The 14,339-nt window shown below is 38.9% G+C and overlaps 1 protein-coding gene across 12 annotated transcripts in view; it reads right to left on the minus strand.

The window, feature by feature from the left end:
* NBEA (neurobeachin) overlaps positions 1-14,339 on the minus strand; it is a 714,827-nt gene that overhangs the window by 47,557 nt on the left and 652,931 nt on the right. For all 12 annotated transcript variants that reach the window (XM_075592121.1, XM_075592113.1, XM_075592110.1 and 9 more), the window contains one exon: positions 4,496-4,648. In XM_075592121.1, coding sequence (XP_075448236.1) covers positions 4,496-4,648 — 153 coding nt within the window. The remainder of the gene's footprint in view (positions 1-4,495; positions 4,649-14,339) is intronic.

A 14,339-nucleotide genomic window follows, 5' to 3' on the forward strand; every position in this document is an offset into this window, starting at 1 on the left:
TGCAGAGATTTTTGGTCTTTATCAGCTTCATATTTAAAGATTCATACACGAGCCTCAGAAAGCGTTTGTGTTATCTAATTATGCACATCAGAGAGCAGAGGTCTAGGTGGCTACAGTGGGCTGTGTTTCACATTTTTCCTGCCTCAGCTTTTTCCTTTAACTCCTTCTGTGCTGCACAGACCTAAAGGCTTTGTGAAGCTTAGTGGCCTGTCCAGGCCTGAATGGGTTATAGAATAATATTAATGTTTCAAAGCTGGAATTACTGAAAGTGATTTATACAACAGATACCCAAGTTATGAATAGTGCTTTATTTAATCATCGGCAGTGTTGTTTTGAGATACTGTACACTGCTTATTACATTACAATGTCAAAGTTATCCAAGCGTACGGTTTCCATATTTCTTCTGCCGAATTTCAATCCTGGCTACTTTTGCAATGCTGGCATTTGATTTCTTTTTCTTTTTCTCTAGAAGTCATTAATGATTTTCTTTTTGCATATATGAAAAATAGAATGCATTCGTCTGTGCTGCCATGTGCAAATAATAGGATCTAATGAATAAAACAAACTATGTACGCTGGTAGGAAATGTACTTGGAAGGAATATCTGTGTGGTACGTTCGTCAGGTGTGGATGAAAAGAGCTAACATTTAGCAATGGAGTAGCAGCCGTATGGCAAGGACAATGCTCATCTCCCTTGTATAGCACCGACAGTATACACAGTGCTGTATATAGAATGTTTGCAGGAATAGGTCCCCGCCCCGTACAGTTTACAATCTGTGTGTGGGTGCCTGAGGCACAGGGAAATAAATTGACTTGCCCCAGGTCACAAGGAGCAGACACTGGGATTTGAACCAGGCTCATTGTTTTCAGAGCCTTTACTCACTGAGACACTCTTTCAGCATTCTGAAGTACAGAGTTTAAATTGGAGTGCAAGGTGCTTATAATATAAAGAGTGCCTGTATTTATCTATGAACAGTATTTTGCACAGTTTCAATAGCTTTGATTAATCTACACATCTGTTCAACTGGCATTCAATCCTTTATAAAATACACTGAAGTCCGGCTCTTAAATCAACCTCTAGTAACTGAAAAACACAGTGATTTAGGTGACCATATACTGAAATCTGATCACACGTTACAGGCTATTTTCATATTCTCAAATGGGGAAGGAATGAGGGAAGGGTGTTTTTAAGCTAAATGGTTAAGACTAAACCCTGATTTTGTTGCTAGCCACCGTCAGACATCCAAGAACGGCTCTATTTTAAAGAACCAACGCAAGTCATGACAAACCTAACGAACAGCTAAACAAAACACAGAGACAGGAATTATAACTAGCAAATTGCAAAAGACACCAACACACTTCCAGTTCAGCAATCCCTCTGGACTGACTATATTTCAAGCTCTTTTATGTTGGATTCACTCCTATAATCTTTATTTTAAGCCAAGGGCTATTAACCCTTTAACTACTTGTGTTTCACCTGGGTATGCACATTTGTACCGAAGAGCCCTGATTAGCCCACTATATAAAAAAAACATTAATTAAACTAAATATGTCTGCTGTCCGTGTGCTGACATAAGTTCACATGTTGCTTTGGTCTCAAATTTGGTGTTGTGGAAATGTATTTGCAATTAATTGCCAAAAATCATAGTTTAACTCCAATGTAAAGCAACCCACCCGGGGGGGGGGGGTTTCATGACCAGAGGAGGGGGGGGGGGGAGAGGGCTGGCCTCTTTACTGCCCGCCAGATCCTCCCCTCCCCCTCCTGCCAAAGGAGAACTCTGGCAGGGAGTGGCATTTACCCCTCGTAATTTTATGTATAAATAAATAGCCGCAGCCATTTTAACTCCAGTTTCCGGTCTCCTGCCTTTATTTGCGGTATATGTGGGGACAAGCGGGGGGAGAGGGGAACCGCCTGGCAGCCTCCCTGGTCATGCCCCATCTAATTTGCAGTTTACAGAAAATGTCTTAAATGCCTATTGGAGAAGTGCGTACTTTGCGACCAACGTGCGGACCTTGCAAAATGTGTCATTGTTTCGAACTTCGAACCTCAGATAGCTGGTAAATAAGCCAACATGGATATGCAAAGTAGCCTATTTCCAGGTACCTCAGGTGTGTTCACAGGTATCTATCCATCCATGTGTTGTATAGATGATAAGTGTTTTTGGAGGTATAAGTCAATGGCTACTCACAGGACTCTCCTCTATCTATATTTCATGGTAGACTCTTCTCTAGCAAAATGTGACAATTGTGTTTGAGATGTTGAATTATCTATAATGCCTATCATGACTGTTAATAGCCTTTATAACTGACAAACCAATTGCCTAGAATAGGTTGATGTATCCAACCCGTTTTTTAGTGTTGTGCTCATTGCTGAAATACTTTTTCCTCGATGTCAAGCTGGTGTGCTCCGCATCAACCAAAACAAATAAAATGGCTGATATTGATTGCCAATGTCAAGTCTTTGTTTGTATTCAAATCAATTCATTATTTTAGGTCTTGAGTGATGAGTCCAGCAGGCAGCCCTTACATTTTAGTGTAAATTTCATAGAATAAAAAAATGTAAAAGTACATTCCCTTTAATTTTGTTCATAAATAATGCCATTTTTTTTTTTAATAAACTAGACATTTGCCTTCATGTGTTTGTTCTATTTTTGGCTATCGGCATCAATTGAAGTCTGCAGGGATTGAGGGGCTGAATAAGGCTGCAGATGCACATCTGTGAAAGCCTCCTTTCTACTGGAAGATTATGATTGATGAAGCTAGCATTAGGGTAATGTTATCAGGGAGTACTTACTGCTTCTGTCCTCTGTGACATCACTGAGGTCAGACTATAACCGTGTTAGCATTGAACACAATGCTTTATTAATGTTTCATGAGTAAGTCAGCAGTAATCACGCTGGCTCTCTCTGGATAAATGAAACTAGTACAACATCCCCCTGATGTATAAATTGAATGTTTAAAACATCTACTATGCCATTTCCCACAGGTCATCAGACACCACCACTTTTCGAGGCCAATATCAAAAGCACTTTAGCATTTGTTCCTTAACAAAACAAGATTTCCTTTTGATGATTGCTTTCCACCGAATTTCAGACATCACAACGGGCTTCTTAAAACTCCATTCCCAATTACTCAATTTAAAAAAAAACAACAAATCTAATAATCTGAAAGCATTACATCTAAAAAAAATATATATATATATTGACCTAGTACCTTATTAAGAAGGGAGAATCTTAATATGCCGATTTCTATCTCTATTTTGGCTCATTCCTTTGTACTTTTGAATGCAAGATTCCTTTATTTGTATGTAACATATGGTTTATTTTTGTAAATTGGAATAATGTTCAATAAAAAAAAGAAAGAAAAAAAGAAAGGGGTAAGTATAATGCTTTAAAGCAGCAACACGTGAAATATTTTTTTTGTTTTTAAATAAATCAGTTCTGTTGCATTAGCGAATACTTACTAAATTTTTTACATTTTTATTATTCTATTCTTAGTGCCATTTTAATGAGTTTTAAAGCATCCTTTAATTTCTATAGCACAGTTTAGCCCACCTCCCAAGCAGTGCAGGATCTCTGTAAACTTTGCTGTGTGTGATAATTTGTTGCCAATATTCCCAGCAGTTTGAGCTGCAAACTGTAACAATAGATAATTTTACCTTAGTAATCTAAGAATACATTGTAGCTGCTGAGTTACACTGACTGAAACAGCCATTATGTTAGTAACACGTAAGGATTTTGACAGATGTGTAACAGGAGCACCAAATTGCCAGTTTAGGTAAAATTATAAATTTTCACATGCATTACATATACATATAAGAGGGGGGGAAAGAGGGAATGTAGTACTGCTGCTTTAAAAACAGCTCACACTGACCAATACCTAGACATCTTTATTGCACCCACATACATATTCAATGTAAAATGCACACCTTTAGGAAAGATTAGAAATGCATCATATAATATTAGCCATACTGTAAATGTTAGGAAGTGTTTTTTCTTCTGTAAGTAGAAATACAGTCTTTTCTTGCAGTATATAAGAGGAAAATATCCTTGAAGCAAATTTATTAGAAAAGTGAATGGTTTTATTAAACACCAATGGTGCTTTCAATATTGTAATTTTGTACCCAGGTCATTTATATTTTTAAGCACAAAATGTAAATACCTTTAGGAATATGTATATTTTGAATTTGTGCAGTCAATTGCTATCCTGTTACCATTCAAACAAACCGATATGTATAAGTAGCCTTGTACAGTACTGTATGTTCTTGCAGCATGTACAATACCCCTCCATTTATATAACCTAAAGCATGTTGTACAGCAAATTGTAATCATACTGTCTTACAAATTAACTTTGTCATGATGGGATTACGGGCATATTTGAATGTTTAGGGCTTGCCGAAAACCACCAGAATTACATTTAAAACGATGCTACAAGGAACAGAAATAATATCACATCACAAGCTGCTAAGTGATTAAGGCAGCTAAAAACATTCTTACCATTCTGTTGATCCGAACAAAGTCTTCAGGATTTTTTGCCCATGGCGGTAGGTCAACATCATTCACGACAACATTGTCTTCTCTGACCCCAAAATTATATCCATTGGTGTTGACAAACATCTCTGGTAGGTAGTAGAACTCTGGAATTAACTCCTATAATGAAAAAGTGGGAGATCAGGTTAGACATCTGGGAAATTGAGAAAGCGGAGAAAAGATACAGAATATCTTCATATCTTCTTCAGATCTTGCACTTGTATTAGTCTGGTATGTAAAGTGCTGCGATTATATGTAAGAAAATGCACGCATGTAATACAAAAAGAATAATGATAGTATTTCAGGTTCAGTCTTTTTACATAATTGCTCAGATAAAAAAAAAAAAAAAACTTTAAAAAACTGGAGATTTTATTCCTGTTCTAATGGCTGAGGCAAATGTAGAAAAATAAATCATTGTCCTGTATTTATCCTGCACAGAAGTGCTTGTTTATTATTTTGTCTTGCAATTTGTAGACCCTTTATTGCAGCATCTTATAACCCAGACAGACAGACATGATACATTTCTACAAATTTACTGCAAACTGTTGTATACTTTTTTTTTTGGTGTCATCCATATTTCGTAAGTGGGTCCTTACGTTTCTCCCGTGTTAAGTAGTATTTTTTTTTTTTTACCAGCTGCAGCTGGATTACAGTTAAAGGCTCTTTATTTCAAGCCAAACATCCTTTCCATGGTTTCGAGACATGGATTGAATTCACTAAATTAGATTGTTAAAAGCATTATTGTATTCTGTTGTGTAACATGATCAAAAATGATGTAGCGGCACCTGAAATCTGAATCTCTTTTTAAAAGCTACACACTTGATAGAGAAAAAAATACTGCACTACCTAATTACTGTAGGTCTTCTCATGTTCTCTTGGTAAAAGCATTCCCCTACCCCCCCCCCCCCCCCCAAGTTTAATAATTTTACACTACTCCTGTATAACAAGAAAAGTGGTTCTTACATAACTCACATATAAAACTTATGTCAACTATAACCCAAACATACCAAATATAATGTATATTCGTGAGCACAACTGGAGGAATGTTTTGACAACCACAGGATTACCGGGAGAAGAAAAGTGTAAGGAATAAAAAAATTAAATCATTGAAATCAAGTTGTGTCCTTGTAAATACTTTTTATATTGACCTGAGACAAGGAATCCTTCCCTTGTAACTTACGGCACTTGAGGGAGCAATTCCACTTCATCCCAAATTGATTAACTTGATGTAAATTGATTTCTGTAAAGATATTATTGTATCTTGATCTTCCAACTAATATCCCGACAAGTGTGACATTAGGCAAAGGTTTCCCATTTTGCTGAAATATTGATTACACAAATGCAGGGATTCTTAAGAATTTCCAAAAACGGCTTCTACCGTTTTCTCACTTATTATTTTCATAATTATACAGAGCCAATCAAAATGTGTCAAATCATGCAACAACCGTTAAAATAGTTACAGGTTATATGAGAGTTGCAATAAAGTATTATTAGCCCTCAACTCATTAGGTCGCATGCATAGTTTTGTTTACTACTCATGCTCTGTGCTGGAGGATTCAAATAACCCGTTTCTTTTACAGTATGCTCCAAAATGTTGAAGTATTTTACTTTTTCCTGGTTCAAAATTGCTACTAGCACAATCTAATTACAACTCTCGTGTTCCTTTTTGAATTTGTTCTTATTCAAGTCAGACTTTCCACCTTTACACCAAATTTCACCAGCCTTTTGTACGCTTTGGCACATATATGACAAATGTGTCTTATACCATACACCTCAAATAAAAAGATTATTCACATATCTCAGAATCTACCATACACCTCCAAACATGTATTCCTTGTCTTTGCTAATCAAATACATGAAATATAGGCAGATTCTGCTCTATTTTTATGATGTAAAAAAAAATATTTCTGTGTACAGTATATCAACATTGTCTACAATAGCATTCACCTACAGAAAAGCATCAGGTTACATGATATAAACAACTTTATCTTAAAATAAACACACCTTAAAATCTCTCTCATGGCACCTTCCAGATCTAACTAAAAGCAACTTGGAAGCACTAGAAAACACACCCAGAAATAAGATGTATGACCTTTAATTCTGCCTTAATATGCCTCCTCTGTAGCTCGTTTACAACTTTAAACATTGTTCCGTGAAGTTTTGTGTTGAACGGTTTTATGTTTCCATACCATTACATTCCATACCATACTACTTTCCCTATCGTCAAATTCTACCTAGATACATCAAACTAAAGGAAACTCATCCCACCAATGAGAGTCACCTCCCCAATCTTTATGCTCTGTTTTACAGTCTTTGCTCTAATCAACTCAACTCGAATGCTGCCACCAGCCTCTCTGATACTATGCTGTATATTACCCTTGCAATGTTATATCATGTACTTACATCGATTCTTATGGTCTTCTTTAACATTCATCCTTTGTCCCCCATTATACTGCTTTGCAGCAGGCTGGTTCAAATTACCTCCTCAATGGCCATCAACAGACTAGGTTTTTCAGGTAAATTCATGCCTTTGTGGTAAATTCTTTATAGTCCAACATTGCTGAAAATCCCCATAAACTTTACTGGCGATGTACGGCATATATAGAATTACCCTCATTGTGATCATTGGCTATATAATGTATGCGTTACATTTAGTAGACCTGTCCTTTCGGTAGCCCTTGCTCGAACCTACTGTCATCTCATTGAAACAGGGGCACCAGGGTTTCCGTCTCTGTCTGTAGAACAAGTATTAACCTCTGTTAAAACAATCTCTCATCTTTTAAAGCACAGCATACTGTATACTCTATGTTAGAATAACATACATTCATAGAGGTTGCTATTCTTAATTTGTTCGTGTTAGCTAATTAATCTGGAATATATATATATATATATATATATATATATATTTATATATCCCCTGAGGAAGGTCCTTTCTGTACCGAAACGTTGGATTAAGTGTGCTTTGTATTTTTAAATACAGGTTTTCTTTGCATTATCTATTGAGTGCTGTTTCTTGTTTGCTCTTTGGAGGAAATAGTTTTGTTATTTATATATATATATATATATATATACAGTATATATAAACCATAATACTGAGTTACGTTATGGTGAGTAAAAAAAGTGACAAAAACCCTCCACAGGAAAGCAAATATGCAAATATAGCTGTATGCTCATCTGCGACCTCAAGAACTGGCGTCCCATCTCCCTCCTGAACGCGGACTACAAGATCCTAGCAAAAGTCCTAGCGAACAGACAGAAGAAGGTCATCAGCCAGATCATCCACCCAGACCAGACGTGCGGCATCCCCGGACGCAGGATCGCAGACAGCCTCGCCCTAATCAGAGACGCAGTCCACTACATCAAAGACCGCCGTTTACACGCGGCCCTGGTCACCCTTGATCAGGAGAAGGCCTTTGACCGTGTCTCCCATGATTTCATGGGCAGGGTGCTGCGTGAGTATGGGATGGGGGAGATGTTCTGTTCTTATGTTAACCTGATGTACCTTGACATTTGCAGTGTGGCGATCATGAACGGATGGAAGACTAACCCCTTCCCTGTCCGCTCAGGGGTTAGGCAGGGCTGCCCTCTTTCACCTCTCCTTTTTGTCTGTTGTATAGAGCTCTTCGCCCAGTGCATCAGACGAGACGCAGAGATCAGAGGGATCGTCGTGCCAGGACCCCAGAGACGCGAAGTGAAGTGCTCGCTCTACATGGATGACGTCACCATCTTCTGCGCAGATAGCCGGTCGGTGAAGACGCTGGTCCAGACGTGCGAGGATTTCGGGAAAGCTTCAGGAGCAAAAGTCAACTGCGGAAAGTCAGAGAGCAAGCTATTTGGGCTTTGGAACCTGACTGCCGACCCCCTCCCCTTCCCCATCAGAGCAGGCCTCATTCAAATCCTTGGAGTCTGGTTTGGTGTGGGGAGCGAGGCCGCTGCCCTGAAGAGCTGGAACGAGAGGCTGAACAAGGTGAAGCAGAAGATCGGATTGTGGCGCCTCAGACCCCTCACCATTGAGGGGAAAAAGCTGGTACTGCTGAACGAGATCCTCCCTGTCCTGCAGTACGTGGCCCAGGCATACCCGCCTTCGAGCAGAACCTGCCAGGAGATCTCCATGGCAGTGTTCCGCTTTGTCTGGGGGGCCAAGTTTGAGAGGGGAAAGCGCGAGGTGATGTACAAAGAGCCGCACAACGGGGGTAGAGGAATCCCCGACATCCCCACTATGCTGCGCGCCTTCTTTGTAAGCAACTGCGTGCGGATCACCCTGAGAGACTGCGACAAAGACTCCTCTGGCTACTCCATGTCCCGCCTCCTACTCCTGCTGCTCTGGAGAGCACTGGGGTGGGACAAGTGGGACAGCTCCATCCCTTACAGCTGGCGCACGCCCTGGTTCTACAAGGACGTGAAGAAGTTTGTGAGGCAGAACAATCTGGAGGGAGTAAAACCAGACCTGTGGAAGCCCAAGGTCATCTACAAAATGATCAGGGCTAAAGACATCATGGAATCGGTCCCAGGTCTCCACCCCAACACCTTTGGAACAGTGTGGAGGAATGTGGCATCGAAAAGACTAATGAACAAACACAAAGACATTGCTTGGCAGGCCATACACGGGGGACTCCCTGTGAATGCAGACAAGTACCAGAGTAAACTCAGCCTCGTGAGGCACTGCCCCAGGTGCAACCCAGTGGAGGAAAGCATCATACACCTCTTCTGGAACTGCCCCTTTGCGCAGGCCTTGCTGCGCGCGCTGGACACTGACTTAAAGGATTATATACCGAGGAAGTGCGTCACGTACTACTCGGTGTTCCACGGACTTTTCACAGGAACACATACAGAGGACGCAATCGAAGCCGGTTGGCGTCTAATGTGCTGTTTCAAGGACGTTTTACTATTCGCCAGGGAACGTTTGATCAAGGGGAAGAAGAGGATGTCGGTACAGGACTGTCGCAGGCTGCTCCACAGCCTGCTCAAGGACTATTCCATCTTTGACGGCCCTGAGGAGGAGGACTAAACACCCCCCCTCCCCACCCCCACCCCCCTTACTCCCCCGCCCCAAAAGTTTTTCTGTGCAATAAAGTTAGAGATAATGTGTGTATTATATGTCATGTCTGTGGTGCGGTGCATACGTATAAATGCACTGCACCGCCGTGTTCGTCACAGTTTTTTTACTCTTGGGGAAACCATTAATAAAAATGTATGTGAGTTGTGTGGGATATGCACTGCGCCGTTGTTAACGTCGAGTTTTTTTTTTTTCGTTTGGAAAATGATTTATGTACTGTTATAATCTTGTTGTAAAGATTTGCTGCATAATAAAAGAATTTTCAAAACAAAAAGCTGTCTGTGGGTGGTTTTCTGGGTATGCACCTGGCTGTGCTCAAAGCTGTGACCATGCAGCAAGCTTAAGCCTATAGGGAACCATGTTAAAAATGGTTATTGAGGCAAAAAGTGACACTGTGTGCTCATTTGCATGTCATTTCCCAGAATCCCTTGCTGCAGTGGAAGTGCTGTATGCTGGGTGATAATGGGGAAAGGCGGGGTTGCAGACCTGCCTAAGACATGCAGATGAGCATACAGCTATATTTGCATATTTGCTTTCCTGTGGAGGGTTTTTGTCACTTTTTTTACTCACCATAACGTAACTCAGTATTATGGTTTAGCCTATCCCATAGCCTCTCTTGCATTCCCAGTAAAATCAACCCCACACTGATGAGACCCATCAAGGTCGAAACAGCTATCTGTGGGTGGTTTTCTGGGTATGCACCTTAACCCTGGCTGTGCTCAAAGCTGTGACCATGCAGCAAGCTTAAGCCTATAGGGAACCATGTTAAAAATGGTTATTGAGGCAAAAAGTGACACTGAGTGCTCATTTGCATGTCATTTCCCAGAATCCCTTGCTGCAGTGGAAGTGCTGTATGCTGGGTGATAATGGGGAAAGGCGGGGTTGCAGACCTGCCTAAGACATGCAGATGAGCATACAGCTATATTTGCATATATATATATATGTATATATATATATATATATATATATATATATCAAATATAATTCATAGAAATCTATTAAACTAAAGGACTGTTCAAGCTGGAACATGGGAAATCTCAATTTCCAGTCAAGACCCTTTGGGAAAAGATCTGATCAAGGTTATACGATAACGTAAATTGGATTGTTTGTTTATCCTTTTTATTTGAAGTAACTGTCCACATTTTATACTGTATGGTCTTGTAATAATCTTTTTTGGTAAGCACTGTATTTTTGTATATTAAAGCTAACCTTTAATGCACATTCTTTGGGGTCTGATATGAACTGTTGCACTCTTTGTAGAGAACAATTGACATTTTCTGACACATTTAGGCTAAAACAGATTTGCGTGTCTGCATAGTTTTCATAGTAAACAGACTAAAGGCTCTGTAAGTACATTTTAATAAGTCCTGTGGTGGTGGCAGCGGAGTTAAGATATGTATTGTGACGGATTGAGGGTAGGTATTACTAATTTAAGGTATGTTGCGTAGGTGTAAGGCCAGTTCGCTAGCTAGCTGTGTGTATTACCCTTGTCACATATATAAGTCACGTGCTCACAACAGGTGTTCTGTTCGTGAAGGATTGAGGGGAGATATTAATTTAAGGGACTTTGTGAAGTGAAGAATATATCAGCTGGATAGTTGTGTATTAACCCTCGTCATATATGCAAGTTACGTGCTCACAGGTGTGCCTTACGTGACAAATCTTTATGAATCAGTATTGATGACTAGAGGAAGAGAGAGAGAGAGAGAGAGAGAGAGAACTCTTGAAAACTTGTTTTATAATATAACATGTTAGCCCAAATAAAAAAGTTATCACCTATTACTCTGCAGTATCACAGCTATTTTTACTTAATACAACTATACAGTATATAATGTGACACATATATACATACTGTACACACACCATTCCATATGTTGTGGTACATGGATGGTTACAACATTTAATAGAAATAAAGAATAAATGATACCCTTAGGTAATGAATGAGTCTTACTAAACTATTGACTATATAAATAGCTGAGGATAACTGATACCCTGTTTCCCAATCATTCCAGCTGAAAAAAAGTAAGTTATAAGAGCATCCAGAGGTGCAGAATCAGCTATAAAGCATATGATAGCCGACAGTCCACATCTGTAAATGTGATCTTAAGTTTACGTCTATAGCTTTATTAAAACCCTAAAGTATAGTTAATAGCATAGTATGCTATGTAGGAGACACATTTCGAATTTACAGGCTTGTGACAGGCCAAAGCTGTTGAGAAATTAGAGAGACTTTCAAGAATGTCTCAGAGTGATAGAACACTACTATTATCGCTATCAAAATTGTATACCTCCTGAATCAAACCTGACATTTCATTTTAATACATTTTGCTACAAAAGCCTACTGTTTTTATGGGCACCCTATGAAATGAAATCCAATGGAGGCATTTTTCATTCTCCTAACAATTTATCATGAGGTTTTATAGCTGCCATATTTTTTTTCCCTTTAAAAGTTGATCCCTTGGCATCCATTAATTGTGAATGAGTCTCACTACGGGTCACTAAGTCAGACCTGGTCACCTCCATTAACTGTATTAATTTACACTATATCACCTTAATGACATCTTGTCACAACTACCCTTTCAAACAACAACAAATTATATCCAGAAAGTACTATAACAATTTTAGAGGCTTTGGGCCAGATTAGTGCTTAACAGTAGGTTCTTTAGATGTCAATGTTACAGAAAATGTAGGAAGGGGGCAGGGGAGGGAAGCGGTGAGCTGACTGACCAAGTTAAGGTCATTTCCGGGTGACTCGCTTTCTGAAAGGTCATTCTACTAGCAATTATTCTTCGGCCAGCTTGTTCTCATTACCAATGAAGAATGAGAAAATTACAAGAGTAAAAACATTTCAGATATGTTTGTTTTCTGCTTTTACCCTTGGGGAGTTTTGAGGTGCAGGCCACTGAAGAGGGAGCCCCCTTTCTTATTACTCAGTTGCAGTTCTTTGTGGCCAATCATAGATCTCTCTGTGCCTCAGGACCTAAATATCCCGTTTCAAGCTTTTTAATCAAACAAATAATAATTGTGATAGTATTGTTGTACCGCTCAGTTAAGCATAAACATGTTAATATTTGGCGCTCAGGTGATAACTGCTGGAAACATTTGACAGAATTCTTAAACAAAACTCCACAGAAGCTCATGTTAAACCCTGCGGCCCAGCAAAACCAAACGGAACACATTTATAGGTCATTAGTCAAAAGATGTAATATCACCAGCTCAAGGAGTTACTTTTATTTTGATTACATTTAAAAAAAAAAAAAATCTTGCTAAGAATCAATTTGACCAACTTAAAGAATATTTTACTATACATATATTTTTAACTATACATATATTTGTAACATTGCCAAGTTGGATGCACAGTATTGCTGAAAAGGATCACTAAGGGTAGTCATTGTTCAATGTATTTTTCAAAGGCTGAAGGAGTATTTTAGTGGTAAGAACACGGTTTTCTTTTTTAAGCAGATGAACCAGGTTAGAATCCCAGGGTTAACATCTGTTGTGACCAGAAAGAAGCCACTACATCCTGTGCCCCAGGTGTAAAATTAGATTGTAAGCTTTGTGGGCAGTGACGTGTTGTGCCTGCAATACTCTATCAATAGCACTGTGTACACTGGTAGAGCAATATGAGGAAAATGTTTTTGTATTATTTAGCTTGTCATCATAGTAAATGAGAAAAGGTCTGACTAAAAATCACTATAATGTATTAACCACATATTATTGAAGAAAAAAACACCGCCAGCTCTTGACATGCAGTTGCTGAGCCATGCTTATTGTCCTTTTAAAGGGATCAGATCACATTAATTAAAACTGGCGTACTCATAGTGTATGTGTGTGATGTAAACCTGAGATGTACGAAACTGTCTAAAATGCATTAGCAAACTTTTAAGTGTTTTTTTTTTTTTACAAATTGGATTACTTGCTAGTCTTTTCGTCAAGCCTGAAACGGCTAATGTTGCAATTTTGCCAGTGATCAAAACATGGTGTGTGTGCCCTTTTTATAGTCTAATTAAGGTAATCGTAAAAGAATCTTTAACAAATGTATAGATCTCATTAAGTGAATTTTAGAGAATTTCGCAAATTATATTAAGAGAAATTGTAATGCACATTGTGTTAAACTTTGGAGAATCGCTTGCGAACTCTGACTCATCAAATATTTTTCATGTTTTGGAAGCTTTGGGTGGGATCTCTGGTTTTAAAATTAATAATTCATCATAATAACTAAATCAGAAGCTCCCAACATAAATTAACAAATTACATTGTTAAATTCATATCTATACATTTTGACTTTAGATGGCAAAATTCTGCGTTACCCTGTCTGAGTATAAAATTAACAAATTCTCGCTGTTCTCATTTTATGAGGTCCTCTTTCCTCACCTAATTAAAAAGAAAACAGAAAATCTTCAAAATTGGGTTAAATATAATTGATCTTGGATTTAGGGCCGGCTGGGAATATGGCGGGTCAGGTGCACTGTGGGTGCATGGGCCCTCTTAACTCCGCCAGTGCTGTGATGTCATCACGTGAAACGTGGGGCCTCTGTAAGCGCCGGCATCTCCTGCTGCCACCAAGTTGGACCTGCTTTATTTATTTGGTTATAAAATGTTTTACCAGGAAGTAATACATTTAGAGTTACCTCTCGTTTTCAAGTATGTCCTGGGCATAGAGTTAAGATGACAAATAATACATGGTGCAAATACAGTTACATAAGTGAACAGGGGGTATACATTATATACAAGACATAGCATGCACAGTAGATA

This window comes from Ascaphus truei, chromosome 3 (assembly GCF_040206685.1).
Source record: "Ascaphus truei isolate aAscTru1 chromosome 3, aAscTru1.hap1, whole genome shotgun sequence".
Taxonomy (NCBI): Eukaryota; Metazoa; Chordata; class Amphibia; order Anura; family Ascaphidae; genus Ascaphus; species Ascaphus truei.